General features: G+C 45.2%; 1 protein-coding gene across 1 annotated transcript in view; it reads right to left on the bottom strand.

Annotated features, from left to right (window-relative positions):
- Positions 1–5853: 5853 nt before the first annotated feature.
- Positions 5854–15854, bottom strand: part of LOC125758286 (3 beta-hydroxysteroid dehydrogenase/Delta 5-->4-isomerase type 2-like) — a 28729-nt gene continuing 18728 nt past the window's right edge. Inside the window, exon 3 of the mRNA XM_049415320.1 lies at positions 5854–6411. Coding sequence (XP_049271277.1) covers positions 6001–6411 — 411 coding nt within the window. The 3' untranslated portion in view covers positions 5854–6000. The remainder of the gene's footprint in view (positions 6412–15854) is intronic.

A 15854-nucleotide genomic window follows, 5' to 3' on the forward strand; every position in this document is an offset into this window, starting at 1 on the left:
CAGCTCAACACGTCTGAACTGAGCACCTGCTTCCCATGGACATAGCCAAGGTTTCACTTGTAGCTTCAGGTCTATGGCGCCAAGGGCAGGATATGTGAACCGACATGGTCATTGTCTGGCGTTAGGGTATCCACAGGCCGATGAGGGGTTGGTGATCTGTGGCCAGCGTTACTCCCCTTATAATATATATATTCAATGTGTCCCAACACAAAGACCGAGGATGACAGCAGAAAATCACACACGGCGCCGTGCATAGGCGTGCGCATGGGGGGGGGGGTGTCAGGGGGGCGGCCAGCCCCCTAGTTACCGAGTCTGTCTCATACATTGACTTAGTAGGGAAGGGGGCGCTGCGATGAACCTTCGCCCCCCATGACACACGACGCCTATGGTGTAATGATGCAGAACTATCGATGGTATTACCAATACTATCGATAGCTGAGTCACTATCGAACTATCGGTGGTAAAAAATACTATCAATAGCGCTGTCGATAGCAAAAAATTCGATGGTACTATCGATAGTATATCAACAGCACGAACTCATCGTAGAATAAACTTGGTTTCCGCGCGCGTGGTACATTGTGGAGCCAGAGGAGCAGGCTGAAGGGCAAGAAAGTTGACATGCTTGTGTTCTTCACCAGAGTGTTTTGCTGACATATAATAATAAAGTCAGACAGTTCAGATGTAGCGGAAAGGAAGCCGTTACATGTGGTGGAACTGGGCGGCTTCAAATTTATATTGCATTTTATGATTTCAAGATAAAAAGAAATATTATCAACTAAGTTTGTTAATTGTAAGGTGTAATTGGTTGCTTTTGAATGTGAATTTATTGATGGACGTATTCCGCCATTGTCACTGCGGAAATAATTTATTTCTTTCGCCATGAATTGCGCATAAATTAAGCGAAGCTCGTAGTAGGCGGTGAGCACTTAGCACTTTCCATGGTTTGGGAAATTTTCGGTGGAGGCGAAAATGTTTGAGGCCCGTGTACCTAGATTTAGGTGCACGTTAAAGAACCCCCGTTGGTCGAAATTTCCGGAGCTCTCCACTACGGCGTCTCTCATAATCATACCGCGGTTTTGGGACGTCAAACCCTAGATATTATTATATTATTATGGTTTGGGAAAGTATTTTGGTCACATATCCATTTCAGTGCAGCTCATGACTTCATCCGGGAAAAGTGACAAAGGTCGTACGTCCGCACGTCCTATCTGTTCATATGCTAACAAACGGGCTGACCCTCCTCCGGGCGCCATCTTGAATCGCACAGCGCGCCACCTATAGTTCGTGGGCATTGCGAATAAGATGGCCTGTACATGGCGTGACGCAACGAACGTCCCACCAAGGACGAAGGCAGAAAGATACCTGGAGTGTCCGTATACTTGGCAACGAAAGAGATGTTCACGGCATTTAACTGCCAAACCAACGACACGACTATGAGGCATGCCGTAGCGGGGTACTCTGTATTTATCATTACCGCTAGGAGTTGTTTAATATATTCGGAAACGTATACTCAGGTGTTTTTGAGTTGACTCCGTCGCAATGCGGCCCCTATGGGCTATGGTCCATAATTCCACCCGTGCATTATAACTCGGAAAAGCCACGCGGGGAAATAAATAGGCCTATGTATATGTTGCTGACAGGGAGAAACAGAACTGGTCGCCCGAAGTGCGAGAAGCGATGCATCAACTCTAGCTTGATTTTGAAGGGTCGAGGTGCGCGAAGATTCCTTTAGCTTTTACAATGTTTCACTTCGTCTAATGCGGCTTGTGGCGGTACTAGCTTTTGCCCACGCACGTTGATTTCGTATAGCAGATACAGTGGTGCTGAGATTGTTGACATGTTCAGGGACTATTTCGCAAGAAATGTCGATAGTCACTGGTGTAGAAAAACCCTGTGTTCGTGATGGCGCCTGCGTTTAATTTTGAGTGCGTCAGCAGCGATGGGCTCGCAATTGGGGTTGCCTTGAGTCCGTACCTTTCGTCCGTCGCGTTAGTTCGGCGACGACCCCTACCGCCACGGACGACAAAAACCAGGGAGAATTGTCATCGTCAGGGCACATCGTCATATCCTGCAGGTCTGCTATTGCCAGGGCATGAAGAAAATTGATCTTTCTTCATCACTCCGCTGGGATTCGAGCCCATCCCAGCAAGACAACGTGGACTTGGGAGCCGACCGGTCGAATATCGCTCAGAAGCACTTATGGCTCATTACTCCAATGCGATGTGCGGCACGGAGACTGAGATTGATGGCTTATACATACATTTCGCAGGCCAGAATGAAGCAAAAATGTAGAGGGCGCATTTCACGTTCAGTGCATAATAGCCGTTCTGCACAAGCTGGCGGCGTCGTTACATGCAATTCCTCGTTGACACTCTTGTGTAGACTACAATAGAGGATCTATCTATCTATCTATCTATCTATCTATCTATCTATCTATCTATCTATCTATCTATCTATCTATCTATCTATCTATCTATCTATCTATCTATCTATCTATCTATCTATCTATCTATCTATCTATCCCATGCCAAGGGAAACGAAGCCGTCAAGCTTTAATGACGCTATTATAAAGGGCATGTGGAAGTGATCTCCCCTCTCGGTAATAATAATAATAATAATAATAATAATAATAATAATAATAATAATAATAATAATAATAATAATATAATAATAATAATAATAATAATTATTATTATATTATTATTATTAGTATTATTATTATTATTATTATTATTGTTATTATTATTATTATTATTATTATTATTATTATTATTATTATTATTATTATTATTATTATTATTATTATTATTATTATTATTATTATTATTATTATCGCCCGATTTCTCTACTATGTGCCACATCAAAGATCTTCGAGCTGGCTCTTCACAACATATTGTCTTTTAGTTTGAAAAACTCATTGATTCCTAATCAACATGGTTCTCTGGCTGGCCGCTCAATTACCACAAATCTTGCTAGTTTCATGACGAAGATCTCCACACCTATTTCTCAGAGGGGACAGGTTGACGTAATTTACTGTGACCTGAGCAAGGCTTTTGAAGTAGTCAGCCACACACTGATTATGGTTAAACTTGCGCACTTTGATGTTGACTTGTCAGTTGTGAATCTCCTGCAGAGCTATCTGCTCAATAGATATTGTTATGTAGCCGTAAATGGCCAAACGTCTTCTTTGTATAGAGTGACTAGTGGGGTCCCTCAAGGGTCGGTATTGGGCCCACTCCTATTTTTAATTTACGTTAATGATGTTTCTTTTGCCATTCGTAATTCTTCTTTCCTCTTGTATGCCGATGACATCAAGATTTTTAAGGAAATTCATTCAGTTAACGACTGTCGCTTGCTGCAGTCAGACTTACGCTCTTTTTCAGAATGGTGCAACGGTCATAACCTTTCTCTGAATACCTCGGAGACAAAATTCATGTCTATCACTCGCAAAACCTCTAGCGTGTCATTTCTATACTCTGTCAATTCTGTGTCCTTATGCAAGGTTTATGAGATCAGTGATCTTGGTGTTGTTGTTGACAGCGCGTTAAACTTTTCTGCTCACGTTAATCGTGCTGCTATGCGGGGCCTTCGTTCTGTCGGATGTGTTTGTAGAATATCTCGAGAATTCAGGTCTTCCATGGCCCTCCACAAATTGTACACGGCAATATGTCTTCCACAACTTGAGTATGCGTCCGTGATATGGAATGGCATTGCTTAATCCAGCGGTAACACCATTGAACGAGTCCAGAAAAAATTCCTCAGCATATATAACCATCGCTTTGTTAAAAATGACTCTGGATCTTGTTGAAATACTGCTGAATTATTATCACTGCCATCACTTCACTGCCGACGAAATCGCTCTGATCTCTTATTTCTTTACAAGCTAGTCCACGGTATCATATGCTGCCCTGTACTTCTCAATTGTGTTAATTTTCGAATTCCGCGTAACTTAACCAGAGAGAACAGACCGTTTAATGTACCCGCCTGCTTCTTCCCACACTCTACTGTTCACAGAATACAAAGTCTCTATAATGTTAATTTTCTTGATCTTGACGTTTTTCATAGCCCACAATCATTGTTTTTATCCGAGCTTTGCACTGTTTTGACATAGTGTGGCACAATGTACAAAGTCTTCCCTTTTCAGTCTTTCCACATAGTTGTATATATGCAATCTAATTTTTTATTCCCCGTCAATATTTCTCGTGTTTACTCCTCCCCTTTTGTGTTAATTTCTCTTTGTCTACGTGTTTATGCGCTTTTTATTTCTGAAAACTGTCTGTATTGTATTGTTTATTTTTATTGTTTTTTTTTGCGTGCGCCTGCGCAAAGACCTTACGGTTGTTCCTGGGCACGTTAAATAAATGATTGATTGATTGATTGATTGATTGATTGATTGATTGATTGATTGATTGATTGATTGATTGATTGATTGATTGATTGATTGATTGATTATTATCATGGTTTTACGTCCCAAAACCACGATTTCATTATGACGGACGCCGTAATAGAAGGGCCCCGGAAATTTTGACCACCTGGGGTTTTAACGCGCCGCACTTTCGCCTCTATCGAAAATGTGGCCACCACGGCCGATATTCGATCCCGCGACTTTCAGGCCAGCAGTCGAGCACCATAACCACTAGACCTACGTGAGGGTTAAAGAAGTATTGAAGAAAGAAAGAAAAGTTGTACATAACGCACACACACACAAAGCTTCGCTAGCCCCGTTTTTCCGATAGGAGAGGGAGTCCTGATTTTTTATTGCGATAGCAATTATATGGACAGTCTCGGCTGGATTGTGTGTCGCCGTCGCCGCCGTCATGCACCGTATATGTATAAGTATGTATATATATATAAAAGCCACAAAGAAAAATCATTCAGAAAAATGCTTCCGAGGCGCGGAGTCAAACCAGGGACCTCTTTCTCAGGGACCTCTTTCGTGGCCACTACGCCACGAAACGCAGATCCTCCACGTAGGTAACAGCGAGCGTTATATACACACCCTTTACCGCTTGACGGACTCAGAGACGGCTGCGCTTATAAGCGTTTCTTCATTACCAGCGAGATGGCGTTAGGAGCACGACAGGCGCATTTAAAAGTCGTCAGCGAGCTCGCTCGCTTCATGTTATGTTTGCGCAGGGAGAACCTTGCCCTTGCGCTGTCTGCTCGCGCGGTTTTCTCGTGCTGAGGGGAAGAGGGATGTTTCACGCTTTCAGCGTAATGTCCGCGCTCATGTTTCGGAGCGTACGAAAGTCACTCGAACTCCAGGGGCGCCGCTAAACGAACAAACAGAAGATGAGCGCGAACTATCAAGTGTCACAGCTCGACACTTGAAGCACGCTAGTTTCCTTCGCTGCTTCGGCCGCCTTTGCAACAGGAGCGCTGTTCAGACTGAGAGTATTCATTTTTTCTATTATCTGACACTGCTTATTCGAGGATTGTTCAAGAGCGATTCCACTTAGTTTGAAGTGAACAGAAGTCTTCTCGTGACGTCATTCTGGAGAGCTACCCTTTGCAGATTTTTCGGCTCACATCTGCCGGGCTGTCACGGAACTCTTTCGTTGGGAAGCATCACCAGCATGCTTTATAGACGGTTTCAAGACTGCGATAGTAGCAGCACGTGTTGTTCCCCAAGAAACTTCCGGTTCTTCATTTCAACACCGAAGCGGAAATCATGTTTTTAAGTTACGTCAAAGTAAGGAAAGACCCTTTTCCCGCCTTCAGATAAAAGGAAGGCGCATAAGTTAAGGACTAACTCTTATAACGTTGGGTATAGATTAGAAGCACGTTTATTTGAAATATTTGGCTAGGCACAGGCTGGGAAGTGTTGAAAATCTGCGGGCTACCCGCCAAGGCTTTTGTTCCCCGTCAGTGCTACGTCAGTGCACGAAACCGGAAGCCGTCCAGGGTCTGTGTTTGTGAACAGTGAAACCGTCAATACACGCTACTTCGACGCACCGTCAAGCCTGCTCGGCACAAAATTTACTAAAGGTGATCTGCCTGTCACAGTGCATCGTAAAATGAACGCGACAATTTGACCGCCTCCTGTGGCGAGTACTTAGGCCTCCATGCGAGCACTTTTTCTGCTTCGCATTTGTCGAACGTGGGCCCTCTGTATATGTAACGTACGTCCGAAGGCCTCGGCAGTCTGGCTAAGCCGACGCTGGGGAAGAGCAGCGCGAGAAGCCTGGCAACGCTTGAGATGCACACAGCGAATGTTAAAGCCAACGAGTAGGGCAGTGCTATTTTGACGTGAAGAATACCGTGTCCTGCCACCAAGGGCGCCACAAAAGCGACGCTATCGGTGGGCGTGTCATCAGCGGCCACGATGCAGCAACCGGAGAGCGTGGGGTCCTCGCTCATGGCATCCAGAGCGCGAATGTGAACGGACGCCGCGTTGCCCGCGTAGATCGCCTGCAAAGAATGAACGATAAGAAATTGAATAGAAAGCAATGATAAGGAGCTTTCATTTTTTTTGTAACCGAATTCATCTGTACGGGGTAATCTCGGTAAAAGGGTGCCAAACTTAGTATAACAACACGTTGTTCTTTCCGTCTTTTGCACCATTTGGGAGCAAGGTATCTCGGCAGTGCGCACGCTACGAACACACTGAAAACCAGACAGTTCTATACACACGAAAAGTGCATTATATGAGCCTCCTCACTCTGCATAGCTGTAATTCACCTACATTTGATGTGCATAAGTGTACTGCAGCCTTTCTGCTGCAAAGCTGACAATACACCATCTATGCTGTCATTTTAAAGCATTGGCACTACGAGGATGTCCAGAAATTTTTGGATACTGTGCGTTCAGCAATTTCTGAAGCATATAAAAACTGCATAAGGTTAACTGAATGCGGTAGCACCTTCAAAAACGGCATTCAGCACATTAACAGAGCTTCAAGACGTGCCAAGCTAGATCGACGAGTGAATAATCCTTGCTAATAACATATGCATTTATGGAACTCCCTCGTAATTGTGCTGCGCTGTTGCATCAATGTTTTTGTCACGTATATGCGAAGAAGCCACCATTAGATGAGCTGAGGGTTCCATATTCTCCCCGTAGTGCAACTGTTATTGCGATAGCAATTATATGGACACTCTCGGCGGGTTTTTGCCCTCACCATCACAGCGGTCGCCGTCATGCTCCGTATGAAAACCAAATCGATAACATCAGCCCGCGCATCGCATGTTCTACGCGCGAGCAAGACCATGCAAGCAAGAGATGAAACAAGCCGGCCATCTCCGTCACACGAAGGGTGCATGCGATCACATCGCCCTACGTGTGAGGCCTACAGTCGATGGCCCCTCAAAGAGCCAACGTCCCGCCCGTGTTGAGCCAGGCGAAGGAGTGTCGGTGGGAGGGGGGGGGGGGGGGACGTTGCTCGAGCTGCAACTGCATACTTTGCTCATAAGGGCGCGGTCGCGAGGGCTGTCGCGCGCGCACCAGGAGACGGCTCGTAATCTTGCTGTGTTGTCAACGCTTCGTGTTTAGAGGACTGACAGCACGAAAACCACTTCGGTCCCTGGAACGGCCGTATTCCCTTCAACCAACGGTTTGTAGAGTTACTGGAGATCGGATCCCAAAGAGTTAGCTGCTAGCCTCGCTTCGTACATTTCAGTTTTTTGCTATCGTATTCATTTTTTCGCCCTTGCGGCGAAACTGCGATTTTTTTAAAAGGCGCGCAGTAGGGACAGAAACTATTTATGAGTTCTCACATCCTATTTTGCGGCTGACGTTGTATCACTGCTTCTGTTTCCCATAGTGTGCAGTCTACGTGAGTGTGTGGTTGCATGTGCGCACGTGCACCTGCGCCTCTGATTGTATTTGCATATGTGTGCATGAATATCTTTTCGCGTGCGCGTACACGCGTACCCAAGAATTTGGGACAGTGTTGCTTGAAACCGCGAAGGAAAAAGTGCCGCCAAAACGACGCTTGAAGTGAAGGCGAGAAACAGACACGACGACGCCGGTGGTCGTGCGTGTCCTTTGCGCTTTTCTGCTCAGCGACATGTGTGTCGTTTTAGGGGCACTTAGGTCTGAGAAATACACCAACTAAGCCATGAGTAAGTTCTCTTGGAGCTTTGTTAAACCATCTGGTACTTCACAGGAATGCGCCAGCTTGACTAAATTGGCGACATTTAGCAGTTCCTGTGCCGCATTGCGTCAAACTTTTTTTTTTCAGATATGAATGATGAAGTCACATAGCAGCAGCTCATCGTTTCTCATTCTCCCAGCAGAGGGCGTATTTATTCGAAAGTTTCTATATTAAAGCTTTAAATATACTTTTTCGAGTTAGTTCCCGAAAAGGTAGTACATCATAGCGAGTGTCATTCAGTTCGCCTGTACGCGAAAGTTTATGAGAGGCAAGAGTAGGCAGAGAGCGTGATTAGCATGTGCTGATCCTCCACGTGCGTGCGTCTCGGTCTGTCTACGTGCGAACATTCGTGTGAAGTTGGGTGTCATTACTGCGTACGTCGGCGCGCGCTGTTGCGTGGTGTTGTCTTGCGCCTGTCCCCACCTGTACGTGTGTGTGGACGTGAACGTGCGTATGTGTGTGCGTGTGCACCAGGTATGGATGCGCTTGCTTGTGCTTAGAGTGTTCTCTTGACTACAAATTAGTTTTCAAGTACACACTGTCCTCACGTGGGAGCCAACCTAAGGGTTGATCTTCAAGACCCGAATAAAGTTCATACATGCGGTTGCGGCAACTTTTTTCCTACGTGCGTTTTCAAGCGGTGCAACACATGCGAGGGGATAATAAATAAGCAGCGACGCACATTTTTTAAGCGACGGCTTCCTAACTCACATATTTAGGCGTCGTACCCGAAATGCCCGGCGCCGGCGAGAAATACAAAAACGCCACCCTCGAACGTGCACCGGTCGCCTGCGTATTTGGATGCGCCATTTTCCAATAATTGATGCTCTCTCGAGAGTGGGCTTGTCAGTGATCAGTCGTTTCTGACATGGCAATCTGATCTTTTATCGCGATCCCTTGTCATCTCGCGTTGGCACTTTTCATTGTTGCCTGGATATGGACGCGTGACCGTCGTTGTTGCCTGTAGCAACTGAAGTGTTGCGCTGCTAAGCTCATGTATGAAGGTCTCATTCCCGGCATGGATGGACAGTCAGGAGCAGGGCTGGGCAGTATCGCGATACAAGAGTATCGCGATAGTATTTCAGAGATACTTTTGAGTATCTGTATTTCTGTATCGAGATACATTTGAAAAATATATTTGTATCTCAGTAGAGAAATACCTTTACGAGGTATCGTTTGTATCGCGATACTATGCAGGACAGGGGTATCTTGTTACATTTTTTTCGGAACTGAGTTGAGGCGTGTTTCCAACGGGGAATGACGTTTTTTTTGTGCCATGACAAGCAAAGGCGTGCCGCCGGCCGCCTACAGATAGGGCGGCGATGGTTTCCCCTCAAGCACGGAATGGCCCATGTGGTAAAGCGCGCGACGCCGCAGACGGCAGAAACGCGGAGGCAGTGTTGTCGGCCTCTGCCGACGAAAGTTGCTGTCTATCAAAGGCAGTGCAGCACGCCCAATTTTTTAGATGCGAAGCATCTTATGGCGGAGCTCAAAAGGTGTGCGCTGTGACCACCCTTACTGCGCATGCGCGAACACTCTCCACACGCCTCCTCTCCCCTCCCCCTTTCCACTCACCTTTTCTCCTATCCACTCCCTCCCCCTCTCCACATTCCGCTCTCCACTCCCTCTCTCCCCTCCTTTTCTCCACTCCTCCTCTCCCATTTCCCTCTCACCCTCTCTCCGCTCCCTCTCCTCGTTTAGATAAAAGGCTCGCGTTAGGTCGTACACACGCTCAGTCACTGCGCCGGTGTCATAAGTTCCAACGCCAACGTCTGCGCCAGTTGCAGTAATACTTTAAGGCTTGCCGAGATCGCGGAGCAGCGGAAGGCTCGACGCGCCGAAGCGCAACGTAAACTTCGGCAAGCGGACCCCGAGCTCAGGGCTAGGGAAGCCCAGCTCAGACGGCAACGTCGGCGGGAAACTTCTACGGGTGAAATGCGAGCTCGACATGCCGAAACGCAACGACAGCGGCGGCAAGCAAACTCCGCCGTACGCAACGCCGACGTCGAAGCCAAGCGTCAGCGTCGAGCCAACGCGTCGGCTGTGGACAGACGACGCGAGTCCAAGGCCCGTGCAGAACACCTCGCTAGACAATTTCAACACCCGCGCTTCGACGGTGCCGACGCCCGGTTCCAGTGCGAATTCCTCGACCGGAGCTTCGAGCACAGCAGCAACGTGTGCGACCGACTTTGGTTCGATAACAATCTGACCGAGGTCGGTAGCATGCCCAGCGAACGCCAACGGAACGCGATCGTGCTAGTTCTACGGCTTCGCATCGCCTCATGGTCCCCTTTAGCGGGAGATGGTGTAAATTTTCTCTGGTAGCAAGCCATTACTTCGCGACCCCCCGCGCGGATACCGCCTTGGAACAGAGGCTTTGGAATGTTTCACGTGCGTTAAGTTCTCAAAGCGGCGGCACTTCCAAAAGCAGTTCCCGTAGTTGCAGCGGAAGTGACTAGAAGATGGCTATCTTTGTCGCGCTTTCAGCCACCTCTCTAACGTGTCAGGGTGCGTTCCTAATGGATTACAAGCGTGAAACGGTCTTATGTGGTACCAGGCTCTCCCACCGCCGGAGCCGACTTCGCCTGCTGCGGCTTGCTGAATTGGGTGCTGGTAGAGTCGGCGGTGGCGACAGCTTTACTGAAGAGTGACCCTTTCGTACCAGGCGACGAATGCTTGGTGTAGTTTCTGATGGTGCGCTCTCAGTAGCTCTGCCTGCTGTTTCCACATCTGTTTAGAGACCTGGCAGGAGTGACGTGGGAGGGCTTAATCCCTCTCACCCCCAAAGAACGTGACTTTAGGAAGCCAATGTTTGAATTGTGCAGTTTTGATATATTGGGCTCCATTACGAGTAGGTAATTATGGCCGGCCGATGATAATAATAATAATAATAATAATAATAATAATAATAATAATAATAATAATAATAATAATAATAATAATAATTATTATTATTATTATTATTATTATTATTATTATTATTATTATTATTATTATTATCCCCACTGGTTCTCATCTGAACTTATCAGTGCACTGAAGCATAAAGATCGCGCACACAAGAAATCTAAATGTTCTCCATCGAGCGAGTGGAAGGAAGAGTTCAGCTTTTTTCGAACTCTCGCTAAACGCCTATATAAACGGGATCATAGTTCGTATATTGAATTCTTAGAAAAAAGCGCTTCTGACAGGCCAGCTGAGTTTTGGAAGTATGTACGTAAACGGTCCAGCAAAAGCGGAGAGTCTTTCAGACTACTAGACTCAAATGGGGTAGAAGTGCATGCCGTCGCTGACTGTTTTGCCGCACATTTCTCATCCGTTTATAAGGCCTCAGACTCTAGCACTAATATCAGACAGCCTAAGGCAGTTCGCTCACCCAGTGCTTTGTCGCTGGATGAAAATCTTATCTGCGAATGCATTAAGTGCTTAAAACCATCCTTATCATGTGGCCCAGATGGCATCCCCTCCGCCATACTAAAAGCTTATAGTAGTATATTTGTCCCAGTACTGACTACGATATTTAATAACTGCCTGGACACTTCCACATTTCCTAGCATGTGGAAAACTGCTCGTGTTTTCCCAGTATTTAAGTCGGGCTCTAAAACAGATGTTTCTAATTATCGCCCGATTTCTCTACTATGTGCCACATCAAAGATCTTCGAGCTGGCTCTTCACAAAATATTGTCTTTTAGTGTTAAAAGCTCATTGATTCCTAATCAACATGGTTTTCTCGCTGGCCGCTCAACTACCACAAATCTTGCTAGTTTCATGACGCAGATCTCCACACCTATTTCTCAGAGAGGACAGGTTGACGTACTCTACTGTGACCTGAGCAAGGCTTTTGACGTAGTCAGCCACACACTGATTATGGTTAAACTTGCGCAATTTGATGTTGACTTGTCGGTTGTGAATCTCCTGCAGAGCTATCTGCTCAATAGATATTGTTATGTAGCGGTAAATGGCCAAACGTCTTCTTTGTATAAAATGACTAGTGGGGTCCCTCAAGGGTCAGTATTAGGCCCACTCCTATTTTTAATTTACGTTAATGATGTTTCTTTTGCCATTCGTAATTCTTCTTTCCTCTTGTATGCCGATGACATCAAGATTTTTAAGGAAATTCATTCAGTTAACGACTGTCGCTTGCTGCAGTCAGATTTGCGCTCTTTTTCCGAATGGTGCAACGCTAATAACCTTTCTCTGAATACCTCGAAGACAAAATTCATGTCTATCACTCGCAAAACATCTAGCGTGTCATTTCAATACTCTGTCAATTCTGTGTCCTTATGCAAGGTTTATGAAATCAGTGATCTTGGTGTTGTTGTTGATAGCACGTTAAACTTTTCTGCTCACGCTAAGCGTGTTGCTTTGCGGGGTCTTCGCACCCTAGGCTGTGTTTGCAGATTGTCTAGAGAATTCCGTTCTCCTATGCCCTTCCGAAAATTGTACACCGCGCTATGTCTTCCTCAACTGGAGTATGCGTCCGTGATATGGAATGGCATTGCTCAATCCAGCGGTAACACCATTGAACGAGTCCAGAAAAAATTCCTTAGCATATATAACCATCGCTTTGCTAAAAAATCTCGTTCAAATACTGCTGAATTATTATCATTGCCATCACTTCACTGCCGACGAAATCGTTCTGATCTCTTGTTTCTTTACAAGCTAGTCCACGGTATCATATCCTGCCCTGTACTTCTCAATTGTGTAAATTTTCGAATTCCGCGTAAGTTAACCAGAGAGAACAGACCGTTTCATGTACCCGCCTGCTTCTTCCAACACTCTACCGTTCACAGAATACAAAGTCTCTATAATGTTAATTTTCTTGATCTTGACATTTTTCATAGTCCACAATCATTGTTTTTATCCGAGCTTTGTACTGTTTTGACATAGTATGGCACAATGTACAAAGTCTTCCCTTCTCCGCCTTTCCGCATAGTTGTATATATGCAATCTAATTTTTCATTCCCCTTCAATATTTCTCGTGTTGTCTTATTTTACTCCTCCCCTTTTGTGTTCATTTCTCTTTGTCTACGTGTATTTGCTCTTTTTATTTCTGAAGACTGTCTGTATTGTATAGTTTATTTTTATTGTTTTTTTTTGCGTGCGCCTGCACAAAGACCTTACGGTTGTTCCTGGGCACGTTAAATAAATGATTGATTGATTGATTGATTGATTGATTATTATTATTATTATTATTATTATTATTATTATTATTATTATTTTATATTATTATTATTATTATTTGATATTGGCAGTGGTATCCTCATCCGTCTGACCCGGCGCCGACCGGGTCAGACAGCTGAGGATTCCGAAAATGGGGACCGACTTCAGCTTCTGAACGGTCAGAACAACACACGTGAGAGCGGAAGTGTTTCGGTATCTAGATGACCCGAGAAGAGATATCGCCACGCTGCAGTGCAATCCGGCTATGAAGGCGGTAATTATTCACTGTAACACGAATTCGTGCTCGCCTTCAGCGGTAGAGAGACTTTTTTCTTTCGCGAGTCTTGTGCTGAGGCTGAACCGACGCTGTCTAGAAGACAGCCTATTTGAGAAGCCTACACAGCAACCTTCTCAGCAAAGCTGACCTTATGTGCAAAATAAATATACGCTTTTTCTCAATCCACTGGTGTTCATTAGTGATTCATCATCATCATCATCAGCCTGTCTACGCCCACTGCAGGGCAAAGGTCTCTCCCATGCTCCGCCAATCAACCCGGTCCTGTGCTTTCTGCTGCCGCGTTATACCTACAAACTTCTTAATCTCATCCACCCACCTGTGCAATCCCATCTACCCACTAACCGGTGGTCATTAAGGGTAACTGACTGGATTCCAAGAGATGGCAAACGCGTGAGGGGGAGACAGAAAATTAGGTGGGTAGATGAGATTAAGAAGCGATTCAAGTGATTTGCTTAAATTGTGCTATTTCTAGCATAGCTCATTTTGTTGTCACCAAGTATGTCGATTTCGGTGTCCAGTGCTTGTTACTGCTGCTGTGAAATAGTGTATTTTTATTGCAATTGATACTTGTAGTTATGTCATTATTACTAATTATGTACTTTGTACCGCCCCCCTCTTGCAATGTCTTAATGGCGCTGAGGGTACTGTAAAAATAAATATTTCAATGCGCTGTAACCTTAATTAAACATTATGCTGCACTAATAAATGTCTTTGCGTAGTATGAGCATCCTTGAAATAAAAAAAGTATCCCAGTATCTGTATCGCTGTAACTGTATTCTGGAATACTTTTTTCGTCTTATTGTGAAAGTATCTCCGAAATATCCCGTTACGTTAAACGCAAATGTACCTCAGTATCTGTATTTTAGGCTTCAAGTTCACGTATTTCGATATCTGTATTCCGGAATACTCTTGTGAGTATCTCTGCCCAGCTCTGGTCAGGAGGGAGCATTGCGCAATGCCATAGTAAGAAATAAAGAAAGAAAGAGGGGGTGGGGAAGTAATTCGTCAGGCACGCACCCGCCAAGCGTCGCTTGCTGCCTTTATTTTTGTTAGGGCAAGGGCTGCTGAATTTTATTATGATTATATTTTCTCTGAGCATGGTGCTTTGATACTAGGAGGCGAGACATTCTTATTTGTCATGTAAGCCTAATTAGTGCTTTCGGCGTCCGTCTCTGTCTATACCGTCGGTTATCTCTATACCGTAGAGCTACAGATGCCTGCAGCAACAATGAACTCATTTCCTGCATGATTGTGTCACCAGTTAATGCTCCCATCACTGATAGTCACAACAGGTTCTGGAAGATACACTCCTACTTATCTATGGTTATGGCTGTGAGACGTGTTGACATTCTAATACAATGTCCTAAGTCCTATTGCAGTATGCTAAGTGGCGAGCAGCGAGTTTCCGAGAAAGGAAAGGTAAGGAAGCCAGATGGCGACTGCGAGACCGACTCCCCAAAGGGTGAAAACTGATTCTAAAGCAAGTGCATTATTTACAATAGGTGTGTCGTGCTTATTAATTTTTTAATTATTTCATTCATTCCATCAATGAAGTTAGTCAGCTGTACGTCGAGGTGAAAAAATCAGTTGGAATGCAGGAGCGCTATCCGCGAGAGGGCCCTGGCATATTTTACAAGGCACGACATTTTTGTACAAAAAATAGTGCGAATGCAATCGATGGAGGCTAAGACGCTGTCGAAAATGTGTAAACTTCTTTCAGCGTCAGACGGCTGCTAAATACAGGTCATTTTTAATTAGTGACCAAGTATCGCCTCTCCGAGAGGACAAAACGTGACGCTTTCTACAACAATGTCACCTGTTATCAGGAAACTGTTCTTCGATCTGTCACTCAATAGAAGATCATGCTAACGCGTTTTATTTGATTTTTTTAAATTGCAAATTACACAGAAATGTGACAGCCTTTCAAGCATGAAATGCTGTTAGATCCCGTCGTCGGTAGCCTTGAAGTGACCTCTAGCCAAAAGCCAGCGCCCTTATCCTGGCACTCAAACAAGGCCATCCGAGCACTGAGACATCCGGTCATTCAAAGAGGTCATCCGCACACACAAACGACATAATCCGGGCTTCGTTACGAGAACGAAATGAGCATCCGGGCAGCCAGCGAAAGGTTTTAAAAATGTGATCTTTGGCTGCCAACCCTTTGTACAGAACCGCATTACATACACTAGTTGTGGCCCAAACAAATTACATAAAGTATTGCTTCAGGGTTCGTAGTGCTTGATCACACTATAACTGAAACTGCAACTTCTAGTACACTGAAATTTCATTCTTCATGTTCAA

The sequence above is a fragment of the Rhipicephalus sanguineus genome, chromosome 4 (assembly GCF_013339695.2).
Source record: "Rhipicephalus sanguineus isolate Rsan-2018 chromosome 4, BIME_Rsan_1.4, whole genome shotgun sequence".
NCBI classification, from domain to species: Eukaryota; Metazoa; Arthropoda; class Arachnida; order Ixodida; family Ixodidae; genus Rhipicephalus; species Rhipicephalus sanguineus.